This window comes from Pavona decussata, unplaced genomic scaffold, assembly GCF_977016875.1.
Source record: "Pavona decussata unplaced genomic scaffold, jaPavDecu1.1 SCAFFOLD_59, whole genome shotgun sequence".
NCBI classification, from domain to species: Eukaryota; Metazoa; Cnidaria; class Anthozoa; order Scleractinia; family Agariciidae; genus Pavona; species Pavona decussata.
This window is the reverse complement of record NW_028145481.1, coordinates 550478-573842: the sequence shown is the minus strand read 5'-3', so window position 1 is coordinate 573842 and position 23365 is coordinate 550478. Positions and strand designations below refer to the sequence as shown.

Sequence of the window (23365 nt, the reverse complement as noted above, 5' to 3'; positions counted from 1 at the left end):
TTTGAGTGGGAAAAAATTGGTGTTTTAGATAGGTGGTCGCTTACGAGAGCTGGTCGCACATGGAGGTTCGAATGTATTAACATTAAAACAATAGGATTGAATGGCATTGGAGAATGCGTCCTTTTGAAGTTTCATTGGTTTGTCTCGGTCTTTTTAAAGGGGATTTTTCGAGGAAATTTCATGACCATAACAAAGAGCTGGCGACAAACACTATAGGCAAGAATAACAGCGGTTGCCCTTGAAGGGGTCGCTGATGCACACACAAAATTCGTTTAATGTGTAATGGTGACCGAGCTATTAAAAACACTTTTATCAGCACTGAGACACACGTACCATCCCCGTGGTATGGCCAATACGGTACGTATGCGCACAACCATATCACCCGGATGCCACTGCCCGGGTGATAGGTTGTGTGCATGCGTACGGTATTGGCCATACCACGGGGATGGTACGTGTGTCTCAGTGCTGATTAAAGTGTTGCAAACTATTAAAGGCAGTTCAGCAAGAGAAAAACTATTACTGTTTGAGTCTTTTTTCATGGGTTTAAATATCTTAGTAGAAATGGGGATCTTTCTGATAGTTTCAACGGCATTAGAAAGCGCACAATCGAGAAGGCCGTTACCGTTTTAACTGACAGTGCCATTTTTGTTGAAGAATTCGCCCACGATTATTCAAATAATGTTGGGAATATTAATTTCTACCTTTGTCAGACAAGATTTTCGATGTATTTTTTACGCCTAGCTTGAGCTTGAGAAATAGTACAGATGTATAATATATTTTTATTTTATCATATATCGTCAAATACAATCTACAATTTTAAACAAGTTTTAGTTATATTTGTATTTACAGTTGCTGAAAATTTACTGCAGTGGCAATTCCACGCTTTTCCGTAGTCTATAACGTACTCTATGAAAACAGTTAAAAAAAAAATAAAAGTAAATAGAATTGCTATCATTGATCAAAGAACTTTTCTTGGCCCATTTCAATTTCAGCGGTTTTGCTGCTAAGTAACATGACAAGAAGATGACGTCACAATCTTAGAAATGCTCGTGATTGCTACTTGGACAAAAACCATGGAATCTTTTCAGGCAACCACTCTTGACAGTGACATGTCGATTTCCGATTTTTTCCCCCCTTCTGATGTCATCAGAATCTAAATTTGGTACAAAACATCAGTAAGTTGGTACCGTGAAATCTAGAGAGTTTTATATTAACACGTATTCTTTCAGTTGAAATCTAGCAGAGAGTTGATGGAACGAATGCCATTTACTATCGATGGCAAACCCTTCATCGAATCTACAATAGCATCTATAACGCCAAGAAGCGAAAATATCTGTTTTAAAAATATCAAAATTTCCTTACGCAACGATCAGCCTCGACAGAAACCCACTATTTAAATAATCGTTACAGAGCGGTTTTCAATTGAGTGTCGAAAGTAGCGTAATTATTTACTAATTACACTGTGATTGGTTAGCAAAACTCGCTCCACTTTCTCAACCAATCAGAAGTAGAATTAAAGCCAAGTAACTTTCTCGCAAGCATTTTCCCGCGCTTGGCGCCGATTACATGTATTCGGTTCGAATTCTGATTGGTTTATTGCGCCATTTGCGTTCGCTGTGATTGGCCAGAGTGATTAGTTCGGTTTTGGTTTTACGACACTCATTTGAAAACCAAAACGTCAGAATTTGCTTGTATTTAATTGCAAACAAATTGAAAACGCTTCGGGCTTTGCAAACAAGAATTTGTCAACAATAGGCTTTGTTTCTTCTGTTAATTGATCCTATAAACACAATAAAATCTACTTAAAATCTTTACAGACTTTATATTTCCGGCCTTACCGTGCACAAACGAAATAAACTTGGATAATTCGTAAATGTGCAACAAGCGATAACAGTTAAAATGTATGAACTTCTAAGTAAAGTCCAAAACAACATTAATTCATTCATCAGTACTGGATACATAAACAACGGTAATGGTGAGGGTAATGATATCATATCATTACCATACACTTCGTTTTCGGTAGAAATAAAAAAAAATGTACAATATGGTGGAAGCTTCAAAACAAAATAATCTATTCATTTTACTGTACATTTGCACTGAACCAATGCGTCACTCTATATTCTCACCATGTGTATTCAATACTATATCAAAACAAAACTATTCCTGCTTTTGTTGTCTAACTGTAAACTGTACACTGCGTCTGGGCAGCTCAAAAGTCAAAACGCCTTTGTCGTGGTTGCATAAGTTTACTGAGCTCTGCGATTGGTTCAAGAAACTCGTGCAATACACAAGTCAATCACAGTAAACATTCGCACGTTTCCCGCGCTTGACAACGGCAGCAGTTTTCCCGCGCACGCGCTGCACGCTTGTGCCTTGATTGTTTTGTTACATTATTGGAGTTTCGTTTGGTTGGCCAGCTGGAATAAGGGGCTGTTTACATGGAGGGAGGAAGATCCTGGGAAGATCCAAGAAGGCGGAAAAACTTTTCGTTTGCTTTACACGCAGAAATTTCGGCCGAAGTGGTTACCAAATGGAGAAGGAAAAGAAGAATTGTCAGGTTTGAGCAGCTGAACGCCCGGCTGTCGCCAGGTTTGTTCTTTGTGTCCCTAGCACTAGGATCTTCCGAGCGAAAGCAGTTTGCATAGTGCTAGGATCTTCCTATCTCTCAGCTAGGAAGTTTCTATCTCTAGGAAGATCCTAGCGCTAGGGCCAAGTACAACCTTTTGCATGTAAACTGAATAGAGAAAAAATATGGCGCTAGGATGATCCGCCCTCTAGGATCTTCCTTCCTCCATGTAAACAGCCCCTTAGTTTCTTATGGTTTTCGTTTTACGATAGTTCGGTTGGAAAAGCACTCTAAAAAAATTCGAATATTAACAACAGAACAAGCCTGAATTATCACGCTGCCCGAATTCATCCGCTAAATGTTCTGCACCGTTAAGAGAGAACGGAGAACGGATGATTTCGGAACGTCCAATAATCCAGGAATTTTATATAACGATGCCTGTTTAAAATTAAAAAAGGAGGCATCGACGACATTTATCTTTAGTTAACACCTTAAGCAGCGACGACGACACGATGACGCCAACGAAAACGGAACTTAAAAATTACATTCGCGTTTCCTGCGCGATAACTTCATTTAGTCGGTGTAATGTGGCCAAACTATCCAGGAGCTAACGTCCTTGGGAAGGCTTTAAAGTTCAGAAAGAGAGTACGAAAATTAATCATCATGCGTTTACGTTGTCCATAAAAACCTTGAATTTGGTCATTTCAGGTTGTTGACAATGTTTTGTAGAGGAAGGTACTGAAGTGTATAATGCACGTGAATACTCAGTTTTTGCTAAATAAAACTATTGTTTTCTGACTTTCTCGTTTTCGTCGCCGTCGTCGGTCCCTGATACTTGTCCGACAAGCTATCCAGTCAATTACATCATTGACAAAGTTTTACTTTCCTTTGAAAACCAAGAGGGCCTGTTCGCCAGCTGTTACACACCCGTTCCTCTTGCCAGGATGTCAAATGAGGCCATTCTGAGCCTGTTCGAACATCAGTTCACGTGATTCTCATCCGGGTTGCTGAACTTTCTGTTGGGTTTCTCTGGAGTGGGTTTGTTCAGTTGTCGGACAGCTATGAAGTAGAACAGACTCACCAACGCAACAACCGCGTGAAGAGCTGTCAAGGCGATCAGACCTTTGGTGCGTAGAGAGAAACTAGCGAGGCCCAAGACTGTAGAATGATGAGAATGATATGAGAATTCGGTGAGTAAGACAGACATACTCGGAAAATTTAAAAGGAAATCCGGGTTCTCCTAACAGGAGTTAAACTGTGAACAGTCGCTCTTTTGCTCGAATTGAAACCCCGCGGGGGAAGAACGCAAAAAACTGAGCGAGTTCGATATTCGAGGGGCGAGCGGCGAAGCCGCGAGTAGCGCGGGCGACGGAAGGCGAGTTTCGTGTTCGCTCAGGTTTTTGCGTCCTTCCCCGCGGATTTTCGAGCAAAAGATAGACAGCTCGTAGTCTAAGCAGGAGTCGAACCTAAGACCTTCCGATTACTAGTTCGGATGCTCTACCACTGAGCTACAGGAGACTCATGGGAGCTAAGGCCATTAAACTAGGTTTATGGGACAAACATCCTGCATACTGCTAGGATTTAAATGTCAACGTGTGGCATATACGCAATGGAATAAATGTGATGGTATATTTTAAGCCTGGTAAATAAATGAAAATGATGTATTGTTCAGTGAGTCACACAAGCATACTCAGAAAAAAGTGAAATCCTTTAGGCCATTTCCGAGTTGCTGTGAACCTCATTATGAAAGCGAGGCTAAGTGCAAAGCTTTTCACATGAAGACTAGTTTTATTTTCATATGAATGACAACTAATTTTCAAAATAAAAACTTTGCACTTAGTCTCGCTTTCATAATGAGGTTTAAAGGAACTCGGAAATGGCCTATTCTCCCAATGTGATATGTTTAAAGGGAAAACAGTTCGACAGTCATTACGGCCTACGGGCTAACTCTTTGCGCAGAGCGGACTTGCCTACGCGTCTGTTTACTGCAGAAACATTGAAATAATATTGTAATGTTCTTTAACAGCCAACTTTGCGTATTACTTACAGAAGGTTGCTGCCCCGCAGTATGTAGAATGAAGCACTAAAACGCGCCTGTGGGGAGAGAAAGGAAACGTTTTTTTATACCAAGATAAGCGCCGCGAAACCTGATATAACATAGCCTGAAAGTACATTTATTTTGTCATGACCATTATTTGGACTAAGAAGAAAAATATCCGGGCTCCTCAAAGAAAGTAAAAAACATGACAGGTCGGTACATCGCTTGGACGTTCATCTCTGACCGCTGAGCTTCAGCAATGCTGTGACGTTTCTACAATCCTGGGCAGTGTACAGTTGTGTTCTGGATATCTATAACCAGTCACGATAACCTTGGTGGTGCCGGCATTGCAAAGTCTCCCCTCCCCCTCCCCCAAGCAACGTTGATAGCCACTGAAATCATTCGGACTATACATAAACACAGCAACATGACAACATTACATGGGGGCGGGGAGGTATTTGGTGTTGAGTTTTGGAAATCGTCCGAACATTCAGTTTTTGGCCAGGAGGTTATTTACTGCTGGGAGAGAGGTGGCATTCGGTAATGTTCTAATAAACTGTGTTCAGTTTTTCACGACCACAAGAAAAGCAAAATGAACAATACAGTTTCACTCACTTGATAGATGATATCGTGGGTTTTGTTCCCCATGAAATACCAACGATGCCTAAAAAACAAAAACGAAGTAGAGGCGAAACAATAAGGAAGGTATATATTGTCAAAAATTCCCTCCAACTACAAGCCCCTCCGAAAACGAGGCCTCCTCGAAAATGAGATTCTAAAAAGGTCCTTCAATGAACATAAGCCCATGTTACACTTTCGTCCCAATGGCGTTTGAAGGAATCAAACAGCTTGTCGGAAACGTGGGCGATCGCCAGGTGATCGGGGTGATTTATTAAAAAAAATTACCGAACTCGGCTATGGCTCGCCCCTACAGAAAATAAATCAAAAAGCAAATGTTTACATTGTTTTCCTCCATCCTACGACACTGGCAGCCGTGAAATTACAGCCGAATTACAATATTTACAGCTGCCCATACTACCTTTCGGTCTTGTCGCGTAAACTTGAGGCTTGGAAACAAGACAAAGTTGATTGAAATAGCTGACACGTGGTAAAAGTTAAGACCCTTACTATTCATATCGTAAACTACGACTTGGTGAACATTCAACTTTATTTGTTGAGCGAATTTCATTAGAGTATCGTCAAACCAAAACCAAAGTGATAACTCTGACTTATCACAACAGATGTAAATAACGCAATGAACCAATCAGAAATCGAAGCAAATACATGTAACCGACGCCAAGCGCGGGAAAACGCGAGCGACCAAGGCACGATTGGTTTTGGTTTTGCTTCTTATTGGTTGAGAAGGTGGCGCGTGTTTTTCTTGCCAATCGAGGAGAGAAGGAAAACAAAACCAAAGCAAACGTGAAATTACTTTCGACACTCAATTGAAATCCGCTCTAACCAGCAATGCAAGAATCGCGTACCTAATAAAGCACTCGCCAAAAGGCGACAACATAACGAACCGGCGAAGGAAGAACAGTCTTCGTTGTCACCCAGCGCACGTAAACACTGGCCAGGAAATATCAATAACTGAAAAAACAAGAAAACTGTTAATAAAATAAGTAAATCTGGATAAAAATTTAAAAGGCGATTTTTTTATGGCTGTCGTACAATTCCGACCTCAAGAAACGTAAACAAACGAAATTTTTTAATTAAATAAATCAAAACTTTAGTACAGAATCATGTAACCAGTAGAAACGCGGGAAAACATGGAACCAGCGCCAAGCGCGGGAAAACATGTAACTGGTGCCAAGGGCGGGAAAACATGAAACCGGTGCCAAGCGCGGGAAAACATGGAACCAGTGCCAAGCGCGGGAAAACATGAAACTGGTGCCAAGAGCGGGAAAATGAGCAACCGGTGCAAAGCGTGGGAACTGGTTTAGATTCTGCATACTGGTTTTAACAAACTAGGCACACGCTGCTCTGATTGGTTCAAGCAACAAGTTCCTTTGAACCAATTAGGGAGTCAACCAAGCGCAATTCGCCACAGAACTTTTGAAAAGCATGCAACACTGACGTGGGAAGTGCGGGAAAGCGTACGTAAGCAAAATTACACGCAGCGCATTGATATCATATTTGTTTGGTTAGAGAATCTCGTGCGAGATTTTGTGCAAATTAGAATAGGTGAGCCCACACTAAAGACTTAAGTGCACTTGAAGTACATTTAGGTTTTAGCCAAAACCAAAACCACTACGCCCTTCATCTGCACTTGAAGGGCGTAGTGTGAACCCACCTAATACACAGCTGTCTCAGCAGCTGAATGCGCGAGTGCACGCTATCAGACCAGGACTTCGCATGGTGAAGTGTCTCGCTTTATAAGAAAAGCTCAATTATTACTCACCATAACAGAGACTACAGAAAGAAATACTGGTACAACCATCTGCCATGTCCTAAGGGCAAACGAAAACATAAAACAGAGATCAAGCTGTGAAAAAAGTAATAACAGCTACAACATGCTACTACACTTACTCATATCCTCTAGGTATACTGATAAAGTAGGATTCATGGCTACCCAGGACTTGAAGAACCTACGAAAACAATTTTGCAGTAAAGGATTTTTAACAACTCCGTTGCCGTAACACAACAACCACAACAATCACATATGATAAAATATACCAGAATGCACTGCGTCCTGTATATCCAACATGGTGGCAGACTGAAAACACCGTGTCAGACTTAAGGACGGTGCCTACTTTTGTTACCTCAAATACGTTCTGCGCATCTCGAGATACTCGGGTTTCCTATGGGCGGTGCCTACTTATACAGCGATATTTTTGCGCAGTTTAAAACTATGCGGCGAAAGCAAAACTTAGCAAGTGCTCTTGGTATCCAAAAAGAAAATTGGGGGTAACCATGCATTTTTTAGAGATAACAAGGCTTCGATTTGGAAAAAAAAACGCCATACAAAGCAAGGCATGAATAGTGATCGGATGGAAGCTGAAAATTTGTCCTCGAGGCGAGGCCTTGGAGCACTTAGGGTAGGCCGCACTTGGACAGCTTTTTGGCTCAGGGAGGCGAGAATTCGAACAAGCTAATTTTCAAAAGTTTAAATGCCAGGGGGGGGGGGGGGGGTGATGCAGGTTCGAATTGATCTGTCTGAAATGGAACACTGAAATATAGACGGCTGACAAAGCCTTGGAGAGGTTAAGAATGACGTTTACCGCAAACGGCAAAGGTGTGTATATGACCACGTGACCATGTTTATCCTAAATTTGCCGCTTGCTGTTTTCAGTTTCTCCGTCAAATCGAGTAGTTTTGCGTTAGCATCAAAGGCCAGAGTTAGTTTGCACTATTCTCATCTTTGTACTCTTTATTTCAAGAAAAACATAAACGCGAATCTCACGTTTGCCGTTTGAAGTAAACGCGATTCTTAATCTCCAGGGGCACCCAAAGACAGTTTTCTCTCAGATCCTTTGAAACGCTATTTTAGGCTATCTGGAGAGCCTTTAAAGCTCTGTAGGTTCATTTCAGGCCGCGCTATAATATTTTTATCTGTTCGGTCATTCTAGGGCAACTTGAGTCTTTTCGAAATTACTATTTCCCGAAAACCTTAGGCCTTAATTCCTTTCCGAAAATCTTTTTTAGTTGATATTTTTTCAGCTCTCGAAACAATATTTTTATCAATCCGAAAACACAAGGCCTAAAGTTTTCCATATCACGAACGTTCATAGTGAAAATTCCCTTTAGAAAATTGTAGGGGATAAAGGGCCTTCCGAACAGATAATTTACCGAAACGATCCGTCGGGTGCCCCTGAATCTCTCTTATATCAACGCTATGTGACTATGTCTGCCGTCTATATTTTGTATTTGAAATAATTGGCTGATCCAGGTCTAAAAGAGATCCGGCACCACTCATCGGTTTGTCGCTGTAGTCTTGCAGATTAATTGAAATGTAACAGTTGCCGTAACTTTCATGTTGTAGTTAATTTGTTTGTTCTATTATTATAGCCAAAATAACCAGGATTCGAGATAAAGGTGAACTAACGGTCGAATATAGCGCACGAAGCCGATTTATCGTGAAATCATAACATGTCAAATTGTCAGTGGAAAATCGATAGAAAGACTGAAATATGCAAAACTAGCAAGCTAAGGAACCAAACTCCGCTAGATTTTGGTAAGGGTCGAAACTAAATGAAAGAGGAAATGATTATTGCTGACAATGTAAAACAACGTTTAATGAAAAAATAAATAAATAAAAAGCAGACAATTCGTCGACCTACAGGATTAGCGCCAGTTTTACTTGAATTTTGACGGCTTTTATACTGAGACGTTCTTGTTGTTCCCTGCGAGAGCAGACGCCTTTTTGATTTTTGTTTTTGACCTCGCAGGCTATTCTTGCTGCTGCCGGCAAAATCTTTGAGGTGTGCTCGCATATGAACCTAGAGTCTCTGACACCAAAATGCTAGACGTAAAAACACAGCGAGAACAAAAGTGTATTGCTGTTTGTCGGTGGAAACATATCGCTAACAAAAAAAACCCTCTACAAAGGTCTATAAAAGCCATGTAAGCCATGCAAAAATTGATATCGTTTGTCTACCGGAAAGAGATTTATTCACTGGGTAACGCTTTACGAACAGCTGTGTCTGTTGAATGAAAACAAAAGCTTCAATCAACAGTTGAGTCAGTGTAATTTCAAAGGAAAGTCTCGGTGGCGGCTGAAGATTCAATACCAAGCCGCTTTAATTTTAACACAAATTTCTAACGTATTCAGCAAAAATTTCACGACCTCGCCTAAAAGTCATTCGGTCAAACATTCTTAGCTGGCAGCACGAATAAAAGTCAGCACGATTTTAAACGCAGTCGACATGTTGAAAGTATTTGAAGACAACACAGATTGAAGCTTCCAACATATTGTCGCAAAAAAAAAAAAAAAAAAAAAAAAAAAAAAAAAAAGAAGATGGTTCGCACGTTGAAGTATTTTTTTAAACAAATGTTGTGCTTAAAATGGGGGTAAGCAAGCATCTTGTGTGCGAAAAATCACCTTTCGGCGCGATCGATAAAAACATTTTTCAAGTGGATTTTCCTTAAAATGCGCGTGCATTACTTAAAAACACAAGTGTCCTTTTAAAGAGCTTGAAATCTAAAAGCGAAGGTACACTTTTATAAATGCGATTTATGGCAAAAATAAATATACTCTTATCTTATGAAAGTCATAAAACACGGCGGATAGATTTGAGCGAAAATAGTACACGTCTAAGTGATACGAGCCCTCGAGCAATCAGCGATAAAGACACAGACGTTGGTCCAAGGTTAGTCAAATTGCCTTCAAGAAGCCGACAACGAAAACAACTTGTGCGAAGTAAATCGCACCAACAAATCATAAATTGTACAAAAAGGTAAGAAACTCAAAATATCCGGCAGTTTTGACCTTTGTTCTTTACTTTCAGCGTTTTTTTCTGTTCGTTTTCCTTTCATGTATTTTTCTTTTCCTTGCTTCATTCAGTTTCGAGAACTGAGAACATTTTCCAGGCCGAAAAAAGGCTTACCAATATTCAACTTTGAGAATGTATTTGGCGAGTAGAATCTTGTTTTAAAGTGAACTACATTGTTCAGAAAGAAAACACAGGATGTGAATGAACCGTGTCACATCATTTGATGTTTATTGTAACCATAGAGGTGGGATTGCTTCTTCATTTTCAAACTCCTGCCGAGAAAAAAACTTTGAATTTATTGAAAATTTTCATCAGTGAAAGTTCATAAACGCGTCAAAGACTCTGGTGGTTTTGATTTCAATGCCCTTGACATTATGTTAATGAATATTGGAAACTTTCGACAAGTGTAACATTATTTGCCTAACAAAAGTTGCTATTGTAATGTTTTACACCAGTTCGATTGCGTGTAAAAAGCCCACAGCTTGGAAACGCTCGGAAGAAATGCACGCGAGATGTACTAAAAAGCCCATTTTTGGCACACGATCATGGCAAACGCGCGACCCATTTTAAGACAGGAAGCTTTCAATTTAATCTCTATAAGAACAATCATGCTCTCGAACCTCGACGTGAAATTTATGCATATACTACCGATGGTAATATTCTCATTTAACTGCGGATAAATAATGCAATCAAGAAAGCCTTGAAGCTCTTGGTGTTCGCTTTGACGATTTTAAACTCAGCTGCTTCAAACGCACCAGGAAATCTCACTTATTTTTCGAAATTAAAAAAAATGTATAGAAAGCGAGCTGTAAACAGTACTTACGAATAGGGCACTGGAAAAGTAACATCAAAACAAAATCGCCATCAGAATTTAGGACCAAGAAATGAATATTATAATGGCAAAAAAACAAACTGCCCGCGAAATTCGACTTTTTTGCTTCGATGGAGATAAGCGCTGTTTCATATTTCGCTTGGATTTTGAAACTGCGGTTGAAAAACACAAACTCGGCTCGGTGATACTAATATTCGAAAGGTAATTATAAAAGCAAAAGTCCTGTCAAAGTTTTACAGCCAAACATTATGAATATTTTAATGAGAGAAAAAAAATCGTGTGCAATCACTCTCTGCTCAGTTGCAAGCAGTTTTGGACGCGCGCCAAGTTGCTTTATCAGTGGGTTGTTAAGTTTAGAGTAATGACTTACCTTCGACGGTTCCTTTCCTCCGATCCCAAGGAGTTTTCTACATTTTAAGCGACTCTGGGCATCATCGAAGCTACGCCTATCAGTGAGCAAACATAAGTAAAATGAATACAAACAGCTTTCAAATCGGAGATATTGTCCCATTGGCAAAATCCCACATCTTCTGATTTCGATATGTTTTGCTAATATGCGCTATAAATACAGTTCAAAATGCATTCGCGCGCCGCCTCTATCAAGCAGTGGACCGAATAACGCTTTGTCCCAAGAAAAAAAAAAAGATGTCAACGAAAAAATTCAACCAGCGACAAACTCGCTAGAAAGAAAACGCCGTAAGAAACAAACGCCGGCGTGATACATGCTCACACATTTTGTTTTTCTAAGAACAAAACACAACGATGTACAGTTCAAGATGTTTTCGATGTAACGTACAATTCATCTTCAAGTCTGTCAGGCGTATCTGTCGCCATATTCTTGGGGTCAACTGAGAAATTGACCGCAAAAGTTGTATGGCGTCAGTGGCGAATTTTCGCCTCATCTACGCACAGAGCAACATGCTAAAATCTTCAAGGAACAAATCGCCGTAACGGCAGGAGATATATTAAAATTAAGGCGTACCTTTTTGTGATAAAGAACATGGTCGATCAATCAAGGTTGAAGCGACAATCTGGACTTATGTTAGGAAAGAGATAAATGGAACTCGCCGAGGTTAAATCCAAAATATGCACCGAACAAGCTTTGAACGCGAGCGATCAATAGCATGATACAGCGCTCAGTCTACGCGATATAAAACCAAGGTCACGTTGACACATAAAACGAATTAGAACTTTCTTATTAAATCCAATGGTAGAGTTAATGGCTAAAATGTCGTAACAAGACAAGGCTACAACAAGAGATGGATTGACAACACGGATTAACACGGACATTACATATTTACAACATGCGACACTCAATCTGCAGGCGCTAAATGCACTGCGAATTAACTCAGCATCTCCATACTTCTCTGCCTTAACAAGCGTGGGTCGTTTATTGTCCGTGGACATCACCTCTCTTTCTTTCCTTCCCCCCGTATCCGGAACAAACTGCAAAGCGCGTTCGATTCTCGGTTTCGAACCGAATAATCGAAAGATCGACGCGACTGACGGGGGAGGGCTGGTGCTAAATGTGGTTCCGGTCACCGCATGGATCAAAACGGAACTTCATTTGAAATTGCAAATGAAATCTGCGCGCGGTTGATAAAAACATAGTTAAGAAAAAATGAGAGCACCAGTGTTTAATGAAGTGAAAAAAATGAGTTTTCGTCGCACGCGCAAGAAAATTACTGACATAATGACAGCTCCAACAAGTCTGCTTTCATCGAAACGAGTTTTACTGGAGGATTTTCACATTCGTACTGGGTTAATCGACCGCAATATTAAAAACACTCCGTGGCAATTCTAATCTTCAGCTTTTACGAGTAATTACTTTGCGCACAATACAACATGCAAATTTCCTACTGTGAGAGCGAAAATTCGAAACCTAATTGATGACATGCCAAACTCGGAAGAACATAACTAAATCACCTATTTACTCGACCAAAGCGAATTTTGAATATGAATTGACAACAGCGGCAGAAGGATTACTTCCGCTCGAAAACCACCCGTGGTGAAAACACAACAGCTCATCTGGCCGTTCACTGCTCGTGAGTCCATTTTCGTAGAACCATGAAAAGTCTGAAAAGGACAATCTGGCTTTCTTGCTGTAAGAAATAACTTTCATTAGCCAGTTCGCTCTACACACAATTATGACGGCCGGTTCGAAAGGCACTAATGTATTCAAGCAAAGGAAATCCTTCTTTGCTATTTTCATCAACATACGCGTTTGTTTTGTTTTGTTTTCTTTTTTTTCACCTTTTTTTTTGTAACGAAACCGTCAGATCTGTCTTCTTTTGTTGTGGAAAATCTCTTGTCCAAAAGGGTTTGCTAATTCTTAATTCTAAAAGGTGAGACTTAAAATCTATCGCAGGCAATAAAAAGCTTGAGTTTTTCGTTTGTGGCCGAGATCGCCGCAGTAACTAACCACCTCTTGATCATACGTTTGGCCGACAGAGATACATCAAAACCGCTCAAGCGTCGCTTGAAACCAACGAATGCATAAAAATAAACGTAAAATTAACTTACTTCAACCTTCCCAACATGATAATGTGTGTTAAAAATCGGAGAAAAATCGAGAAACACGGCGCTGATATTCGCAACGGCTGCACATCCACTAATCAATACCCGTCCATTCTCTCGCCAAGTAGAGCAAATGTTGACAGCTAGTAAATCGCTGTAATTCGCCGCTTTCTCAATGATTCCTTGCCTGTCCTGTGACGTGTCACTTAAAATTCAAGATATATTGAACGCATAACACCAGCTGTAAAGCAGTTTGTCTGAAATTTTCTCCAAAAAGACAACGAATGACAAGAAACTAACAGTGTCTGAAGATTTATATCGACCCATTTCGATGTGTCATCACAAGTTGGATAGGAACCTGTGATAGCTTTTGATTTATGAGAGCGATCCGTCTCTGACTTATTTAACATATTTTTTCTGTATTATATTTGAGCCTTCGTTTGTAATTAACATGTATAAGCAAGAAAATGTCAAAGTCATAGGAAGCAAAGAGTTTTGCAGCTTGAAACAAATATACATCGAGTATATTAGTATGGAAAAATGTACTTTCACTAAAAATCCAAACAAGCACTCGGACTTCAGACTAGAAAAAAACTTTCATTAAATTTAACTTGCTTAAAACCTAAATATTCCGGTTTCAAAAGCTGAACTGGTAAATACTGTACTTTGTGAATTTATTATGTGGCCCTGAAGGCTGATTAATCACATGACAAATTTGCGAAAGTTAAACGAGGCCAAGAAAAATGCAGAAAAAAGAAATCGTGGAAGATAACGATCTTGCAAATTTTCCTTCTTGTGAAGAATTCTATTTACCCGGAAATTTTTGGCAAGAATCGAGATATTTTTTAGACCGGAATGCAATACAATACAATACAATACAATACAATAAGTTTATTAACATATCCCAATAGGGGTTTTCAATGCTAATTTACAAACAGTTACAAAAAAACAGAAAACCTAGTTACAATTCTTAAACTACTAAATATTATCTAACATGGAATAAACCAAATGTAATCATAAAGATATTACATACATAAATTGATAAATCAGAGTGATAATGTCCACAATTCCTTACGGGCACAACGTTTGAAAATATTAATAGTTATACTATCTTAGTTTCCTCGCTTAACTTTAATATTCCATGATGGTATTGCGCGAACGAAATATGATCTTTGGGCAGTCAAGGTTCTCCTTTTTCTTGCCTTGGCTACAAACAGGAATTGCTCCGAATCGAATGACTTCATTTCTCAAGAAATCGTGACTGAGTCGACAGAATAGTTTTAGTCGAGTCTTCAAGACCGCCGTGATGTAGCCTAGGGTTCTTGTGAAATTTCAATTCAGATTAGTTGAACTGAATGTGATTATAAACTGGTGTAATTACAGTATTCGAAGGTTTGACATACAAACGAGGCCGTTGGGGTATTGACCTGTCGCCTCGTTTGCATACCTTTTGCCCCAAATGTGTAATCTCATCGGGATTAAAGAAAAAACTTACAGATGGCGTAAGAAGACAACAAAGTGGAAATTTGCAAAAAAGAATACTATTTAAGAATACTGTATTTGACAGCTCAACTGAATAACAGCTGCAGTGAAAATTGTCACAAGTACCAAAAAGGCAAAGGAAACTTTGATCATAATTTTACGACTGAATGCAACTGAGGGAAAACCTTTCGCCGATCGATCTCGAGATATTCCAATCAATCCCATTACATGACCGTAGTTAAAAGTACTGAACAGGTGCAGACACCTGGGCCTGTAGTGTGGCCTGCGGTTATTCAGGATGGAGAAGCAAGTTGGTATGCTTTTTCCGACAAAATAATCAGTGAAGTGGTCTCAAAAGATTTGCAATTTTTATTGAAAAATCTAACTAACTGCTAGTTGCCATTGTCTTTACTTGCCGTGTAAATGAACCATTTTCAGCCCCGGCAGTGAAAAGCACCAACATGACTGAGATGATCTGGCGATCGAATCTCTCAAAGATTATCAAGCAGAGACTCTTCGTGGCAGGATTGATATTAAAATAAATATCAGAAAGTGTCAGTAATGGTTAAAGAAAAAAAAAAAACAAACGTTTCGGGTATATAAGCCGTCTTCAGTGTGGAAGAAAACCGATGGAATACGCAATACGAGACACGTCCGCATATGACTAGTAGCGCGCGCATGCATAAAGTTACAGTTCAAATAAAGCTAAAATTAATGTTGAGTCCATCCGGCTGAACAGTTCCCAGTTGGGAAATGATCCTCATTTCACGCCGCTTACGCTAGAGGTTTGTCCCATTGCATAATGCATACCCCGCACCCGGGGTATATCTCGTTATTTCGTCTCGGTCAATTTGTTTTTCAGGTGATGTGGTAAATGTGGTCCTCATGGTCTCGGATGATACTTCACCTCAAGGAACGAATTAACCTTGAAAGATGTACAGTAACTCGGCAAGTTGATGTCCAAATGAGGCCAAAGAAACGAACGAGGACAATACTACCACATCTGGAATGAACAGGCAAAGCCAATGAGATTTTCAGTGGTTTTGAAAAAAGGTTAAAGAGCACGAGCGCTCAGAAATATGAAGAGCACAAAGACCTGATCTAATCAGTAAAAAAATCTTTTATCACTGGATAAAAGGAGTGGACCTGCTTTATAAGCCTTCGTTTCCTGTCACATTGCTTTTTTTTCCTTTTTTTTTTCGGTTTCGAAATCCTTTCCACCAATTCCACTCATACCGTAATCTTAAATCCTGGGCTTAAATTCATCCAGAGGACTATTTTACAAGCTTATCTTAAGAGAGGGCTTGTATTTTATTATCAGAGCGAAATGCCAATGGCTCAGAACAGCTTGATACCGGCTATAAGCTAACAGCTTGGAACAGATAACCCTTACGTTCATGAATGGGTTTGAAACCATGAGATCGGAAGGAAGGGTGTTTGCGTCTGAGATTGTTATATTTTGCTGACGGAAGGCTTATTTGTGGAGGAATTTGTATCCCAAAACTCTACTCCAAGATACGTTGTAATCACAATCTCAAGTAAGCCGGGTGCGGTAAGGAATATGGGGACAAGTCAGCGATCGGCCAAAACCATGAAGAAGCACAGAAAAATTGTACTTTGTGTGTCTTTTGTTTCCTTGGTTCGTCGTTTTTAGTTTTTTTTTCCACATTTTTGCATTGAAGTGCAGCAGTACCTGAATTTAGCCAGCCCTTCCCGACATCAGGCGTGCTATATATAATAGAATTCCGCCAATGCATGTTTGTAAATGGATCCAAACTTCTCTCGCTTATTACTCGCGAACGCTTCATTCCTGATCTCTGAAATTTGGCGTACAGGTCCTATTTTAAGTAATCTCCCATGTGTTTAAAAAAGGTCATGATCCGAAAGATTCGATTTAGCCTCCAGTACCACCTTAAGTAAAACAAATTTCGAGCGATGCGTTCAAGATAATAGGTTTGTATGGAATCCTGAAAATTCTGCTTACCTTCCTGCAATCGTAATTGATAAATTTCTACATTGACCTTTTGAAATATATAGCCGTTTAGTGCTGTTAATCCACTTATTCAGCAGCCGGCGCGGTGGCCTCGAGAACATACCATTGTATTTTTTATTAATTTTCTTCACGAGTGACCCTAAAAGCTTTAGGTAAGCCGAGCTGTTGGCATGATGTGTCCATAAAACAGCCATGGGCCATCTCGTTTTGTATTAATACCAACTGGACAAGAGATTCGTTATAAAGTAGACAAAACAATACATATACTTTAATCTGGGAGATCTTCAACTCTACGCACTTCTTGATGAAAACTCTCAAATGTACGACTGAATTGTAAAGAACATTTTAATGTCTTTCACTCCTCGCTTCCAGAAAAAAAACCCCGCTAACGATAAGATAATAGCCGATAATGATCTACCATGATGCTGATACACTGGTCTCTTCCCACGACCTTTTTGTTTTCCCACTTATTATTACCCTCAATACTTTTTTTTATTACTTTTTTCCCTAAAAACCGGAAGCTTGTCTTATCATTAACATTATTGTCTTATACTCTTCCGCCAACATGTACATGTTCGACATTTGTTTTCACACTCGTTCAAATGATACAATCAAGTGATGAAGTTCGCCAAGAAGAGGTTTAAGAACACAAAACGACTTAAGCATTCTCTGATGTGGTGAATACCTGCATCTTTTAGTCACTGCTTTCAGTATAAGGAAACGACTGCCATAGGCGATCCTAAGCCTGTTCCAGGGTTTAAAATAGCAAGAAACAGCGCGGAGAAAAACCGTGCGGGAAAAGAACGGTAGACTGTCTAAATAAATAAAATATATAAATAATGTGAATTTCAGTGGAATCCACGGAGTGGCTCTTCTCTCCACTGTTTCCAGGTCGGTCGAATTGAAATTTAGAAAATAGAGGGTAGGTGACACCGAGTTGGGGTAACCATAGTTGTTAGCTGTGGGATTCTTCCTGATATAAGCTCAGGCGCTCCTCATATAAGTTGCAGCACTCAAAGGTGTATTTTTTGAGCCGTTATGTTCTGAAAATTGCAAGCATTTTGATCATTGTGGCCTGATACAGGAATGGTTACCTAGAGATACCTTCGAGCTTAAACTCTACCCTATTCTCTTTCCCAAGTTGTATGAGTAGACGACTGACTTTTTTTGGAACAACTAACCTATCCTCTCATTCACAGAAACCTTTCCTCATCCTTACCTTCTCACACCGTAGTCTTTGTACATATCCGGAGCACTCAAGCGTACAGGGTTAGCCATGTTGCTGTCCTCTTGGTTTGCCTCAGCCTGGTTTTCCTGTTGATCTTCTTCGTTGTCCTGTTGCTCTTCTTGGGTGTCCTGGTTTCCGTCGATCAAACTTTCCTCCTGCGTTTTGATGAAGTAATAATAATAATAATAATAATAATAATAAGAAGAAGAAGAAGAAGAAGAAGAAGAAGAACTTTTATTTCAGAGTCGAATGTATTTAGCTAGTGGCACTTATTTCAAACTACCAATTAAAAATACTTGAATCAGAAGGCTATGTACATAATAATAATACCATAATGGGTAAGTGTATGCAGTAACACTGTATAAAATCAGATGTAAAACTGCATAGATAGCTAGGACGGTAAAATAAAATAATGTCCAGCAAAGGTCACAACAGTTGTTAGTATTGTCTAACATACCAATGATGTCTAGTTTCCTTTATAGCATTTTTAAATGTCTTAAGACTAAGTGAGTTATTTATGTTATTGTTCAGTCTTGTCCGTAATGAGTGTTTACCGTAGTTTTACACAGTGTTATATCTAGGTAAGTTTGAAGACATCGTTTTTGTGCCGAATAGCTCTAGCTTTTCAGACTGAATACTGTATATTTGCTACATGATTGAAGCAACGGGTTTTTCAGTTTCTCAGTAAAATTGAGTAGTTTTGCGTTAGCATCAAAGGCCAGAATTATTTTGCATTATTCTTGTCTGTGTACTAATTTTTTCACGAAAACATAATCGCGAATCTCTCTAATGTTAGATGTAACAGAGATGAGCAGATTCACTTCTGCCATGAGGCATGCGCAAGCTCCGAGACCCAACTTTCAGCTACAGTTTCCTTTCAATTGTCCTTTTAATACTTGACTTGCGGCTCTAACGCTAGCCACAAAAATATACTCTTCTAGAATTGAATCTCAACTGAAACCCAGTAAACTACAAGCTCAAAAACAGTATTACTCCATACTCTAGTGGTTAACATCATCTCTCCCTGTCTGTTCCATTCCTTCGTAGCTGTACATTTTCTATCGGTAATATATTTCGTAACTAATGTAACTAATTTGTATTGTAAATTCGTATTTCGTTTATGTCTGTATCTTTTCTCTCATAAGCCCCCGGCTTCTTGTTCAGACTAGTTAGTGGACAGGAACAATAAGATTTTTTTCCTCATGGAGTTAACTGCCATTTTTATGCAAACTATGTGAGCAAATTTTCTTTTGTTTTGTACACCAGCATGGCGGCAATGCAAACCATATATATGTATCAGGAGAAGCCTGGGAACTAGACAATGACTGTGCGTAACATCTGTAATGTGTGACGAAACAGACTTCAAGCCCGAACATTCGCAGCCAATCCTAATTTGTAGACATGGTCGGGCTTGTCAAGTCATGAGAACATCAAGAGTTCATGTCAGTACTTAAATAAGGAAATCCAAATATACCTACACCCAATGAAAAACAAAGAAAAACCAATATATAGCAAAAGGGTGTCTTGTGTAATTGAATTAACATGACAGTCACACACAAATAACTAACATGACTATAATAACTCAACGCTTCACTGAGTCACGAAAATAAACACTATTCAACTTCATAACAACAGTTGGAACAAAAGTTTGAAACAGGCACACAACAAGATGATGCGAGCTTTGGTAAAATTAATTTAGGGAGGGCCCCAGTACGGAAAGGGCGAAACTGAGCTAAGATTAAATGGGATCAAAATTGCCGAAACTTGAATAACTTGGTTTCTTTAATTTTATGTGCACGATTCTTCAACAGTTACCGCCCCGACGGGACAATCTAATTTACATTTCACCTCTACTCGTTAAAGGGGAAAAAAAAAAAAATAAAAAAACGAAACGGTATATAAAAGGCAGTAGGTGATTTTCGCGATGACGTTATCTTACTTCAACTACCAGAATCCTCTTCGGTTTTCCTTCTTCTTCTTTTTTATTTTATTTTTTTTTTTATTTTTGTAATCCTGGTGACGTTTAGATAACAATATCCCTGATTTGGCAGAGAAAACAACAAAATGCAGGAATCAAGTAGTTGTAGTAAATGACGCACCTTTCTGCGCAAATTAAAAGTGACTTGAGAATAAAAAATAAGTTAAATAGGATGAGACGAGCATTCGAGTGGCATGGTTTATTATGCTGTAAAGCGTAGTTTCGGGATGAAATCCCAAGGTATGACCATTCAGTTGAATGCAATTGAGCAGTATTTTCCAGTGGTAATGTTTATATTCTACACAAGATGGTTTTACCTAATTAACTCTACGGATGAAATCCTGGAGTGCATTAAACCATTCAAATTAAATCAATTGAACTGGACTCTCATACAGTGCTGTCTACCTTGGGTATTGTTTTTCGGCCACCAACCCGAGTGAAAGGAATTCAGAAGGGAATTTAAGTCTAATTTTATCAATTATTCAAGATGACGAGAAAAACACTTCAGGAAGTTAACACGGATTGTAAATCAAAGCTGTATTGACGCAGATTGACGAAAGAATTTTGAGGCCATTGTACGATATTGGGCCCACACTCGAGGCTGTTCTATTTTTACAATCTCAAAAACCAACATCAAGAATCACTCGAAATCAAAAGCACTAAGCACGACAAATGGCAGACCTTTATTGGATCATTATTTTGAATGGGAAAATCGCAAATACAACGAAAAAATATCAGTGTTCTTCGGGCATACAAACTGAACTAAGGATCAACTGTTTACAATTTCCTTTGTCCAATCAACAGAACCGTGTCATGCATGTTGTGTTGCAATTTCTCTGTTGCTTATCAGCGAGACATAATAGGATTTCGCATTTATCACCAAAGGGCACATGCCTTCCATGACCTGACTTAAATGTGATGTTCAGCTACAGTAGCTTGTTTGCTCAAATCACTCAACGACCTACCTGCTCAAATTTTGGCGGCGTTCTTCACAAATTAATGGCATACTCCTTTGTACGATAAGTCAGTTTCCACTAATTTACAACTAAGATATTGAGCATAAATGAAGACTTAAGGCCGGCTAAATAACAGGCATGTAGTTCATGACCCAGTCGTGTCAATAATTCCCTTGAAATGACTGCAGTTTGTTTCTTTAGAAATCTTAGTTACAGGCCTATGTTGACTTTCAAAAGCTCTGAGGAAACAATGTTTCGAAATGCAAATGCTATCGAAGTCATGACTTTCTGAGTGGGCTGATTCAGTTTCTGAGGTAATCGACTGCTTATTTACCAAATCGCGTAAAGTAAAAAATCAAAACAGTCAGTTTGTGCCATGAACTGTGTCATTAGAAATGACGTTCTTCATACCGCATCATAAACTAACAGAGACCTAAAAAGAGAAATAAATCTCGTAAAAGGAAACCTTACCTCGTATCTCACTTTTTGCTTGGCGATACGCGATATGAATGAATATTACCCCAGCAGAATAAGCTATATTGGCGCAACTGTCTGTCTGCCAAATCGATTGATCCTTATTATTTGAATGGCATTTCACGCCTCACCGCTCGAGTGATCACGCAATGATAAAATGCGATCAGTGAGACTTCGGAAAGAACCGGTAATCGTTCGGATCATATCGGTGAGCGCTCGGAAGACTCGACAAACAAGCAATAGACAACAGCCGCGACCGATATTTTATGAGTTTCTGTATGATAAGTGTACCTAAAGGCAATAAATGCAATAGTCCTGACCTCGACCTCTGCCTTTTCCTAATATTTATTCAAGCTGGAAAACCTACAAGGCACACTATACGCGTTGTTGTAAATAGCAAGCGAGGATAGCGAGTATGAAGCAACGTACGCGAAACACATGCCTTTTCCTCTCGCCGAAGCTTGGTGAATATGCATTTCAACAAGACAAAAAAATTGTCCAAGAAGGTCTCAGTTTCACGCACATGCATATGCCAACGTGAAGCCGCAGAGGGGAAGGGGTAGGGAGGAAGCGTTAGTTTCTTTCTAATTAACTGAAAAAATATGTCTTAACACGCTAAACTCGACTGACCATGATTTTTGAACTCCAATTTCCTGTGCTGTAGTGCGGACTGACTCGTGCAAAGTTATCTGGAGTCGGTTAGAGGGCGATATTCTCCATCTGCTGACAAAAAATCACAAGATATCAAAAATAATTTACATATAGCAAAGAACGAATGACTCCGCTAAACGAAGCAGGCGGGGAACCAGATTTAGCGGAGACATAACTATGTTTTGCGCCAGATAAAGGTTAACATACATGCGAAGGCAGTCAGCTTTGTGTGAAACAATACAAAAATGGCTGCTTTCTTCAGACATGTACTAAACCCACGTGGTACGATTCTAATCATTATTCTAAATACACTGATCATTAGCTGGCAGTTATGGTACAAGTTGACATTAAACACTTCTGCTTACCTGTAATACCTTCTATGTTGAATTATGTTGAAACTGAGTAAACTTCACGAAGCTGCCTTTTAAGATGGAAGTGAATTATACGCTTAATTCTTCCCTGTAGAAATAAGGAAACTAAGTGAAGACAAAATATTCCATTATAGGTGCAAATGAAACACAAGTAGTGTTGGAGCAACAATGTGATTATAATTCACCGAAAACTTTCATGAAAGAAGACCTTCTCTATTTCTCTGTAAAATTGAAAGATACACTTTTCCTTTATACTTAAGAAGTAAAAACTAAAAATGGAACTGATCAGTGGTTCAAGCATTGATTCTATCGTTTTGACTAATAAATTACCTTAATAGAGTTATCTTTGTAAGTAAAAATAATAATAAAATATAAGAAGCCCTTATATCTGTTCCAATTTGAGAATAAAAACTTAACCTGACGAAGTGAATCAAAATTAAAATATTCAAGATGGCAATTAAAATTGATTTTCAAGCATAGAAACAGAATTATTGCTAAGATTGCAACATAATAAAAGGATTTCAGTTTTTTATGGAGAGGTTTAGTCTGAAAAATTCGAAATCCGAGCCATGAAAATTGAGCTTGTGGCCAACATGGATTTTTACACCGTAAAAATATAGAGATAATATTTAAAGTGACAATGAGCGGCCTTGGTCTACCTTGGATACATTCAGATATTCTCTTGATTTCAGTAATTATCCCCGATTAGCTGACGGAATATTCTATTACAAGATAATGGTACACTCACCGTTCTTTTCGTGTCAATTCTCAATCTAAATCTGAGACTGATAAACCTTAAGATGTGATCGGGATTTCAAGAAGTTGATTTTTCAAGCTGTTTGGAATA

The 23365-nt window shown here is 39.1% G+C and overlaps 1 protein-coding gene across 5 annotated transcripts; it reads right to left on the bottom strand.

Moving 5' to 3' along the window:
* Nucleotides 1-759: 759 nt before the first annotated feature.
* Nucleotides 760-22212, bottom strand: LOC146479295 (tumor protein p53-inducible protein 11-like). Of its 5 annotated transcripts, none has more exons than XM_085110928.1 (9): nt 22127-22212; nt 18080-18243; nt 11239-11314; nt 7134-7192; nt 7006-7054; nt 6089-6194; nt 5220-5268; nt 4614-4660; nt 760-3724 (listed from the first exon to the last, which is right to left on the bottom strand). In XM_085110928.1, the coding sequence occupies exons 1-9, from the start codon at nt 22127-22129 to the stop codon at nt 3546-3548; spliced, it is 732 nt and encodes a 243-aa protein (XP_084967054.1). In that variant the 5' UTR covers nt 22130-22212; the 3' UTR covers nt 760-3545. The 5 variants fall into 5 exon arrangements, with proteins under 5 accessions (XP_084967054.1, XP_084967055.1, XP_084967058.1 ...); XM_085110929.1 differs by lacking the exon at nt 22127-22212 and adding an exon at nt 21494-21616; XM_085110932.1 differs by lacking the exons at nt 18080-18243; nt 22127-22212 and adding an exon at nt 13392-13785.
* Nucleotides 22213-23365: the final 1153 nt, after the last annotated feature.

What these genes read in the sequence shown, in the direction of transcription:
- LOC146479295 (XM_085110928.1), bottom strand. An exon ending in AGTATACCTAGAGGATATGA is followed by an intron (nt 7,055 to 7,133) that starts GTAAGTGTAGTA and finishes GTTTGCCCTTAG; the next exon opens with GACATGGCAGATGGTTGTAC. An exon ending in CCCACGATATCATCTATCAA is followed by an intron (nt 4,661 to 5,219) that starts GTGAGTGAAACT and finishes CTCTCCCCACAG; the next exon opens with GCGCGTTTTAGTGCTTCATT.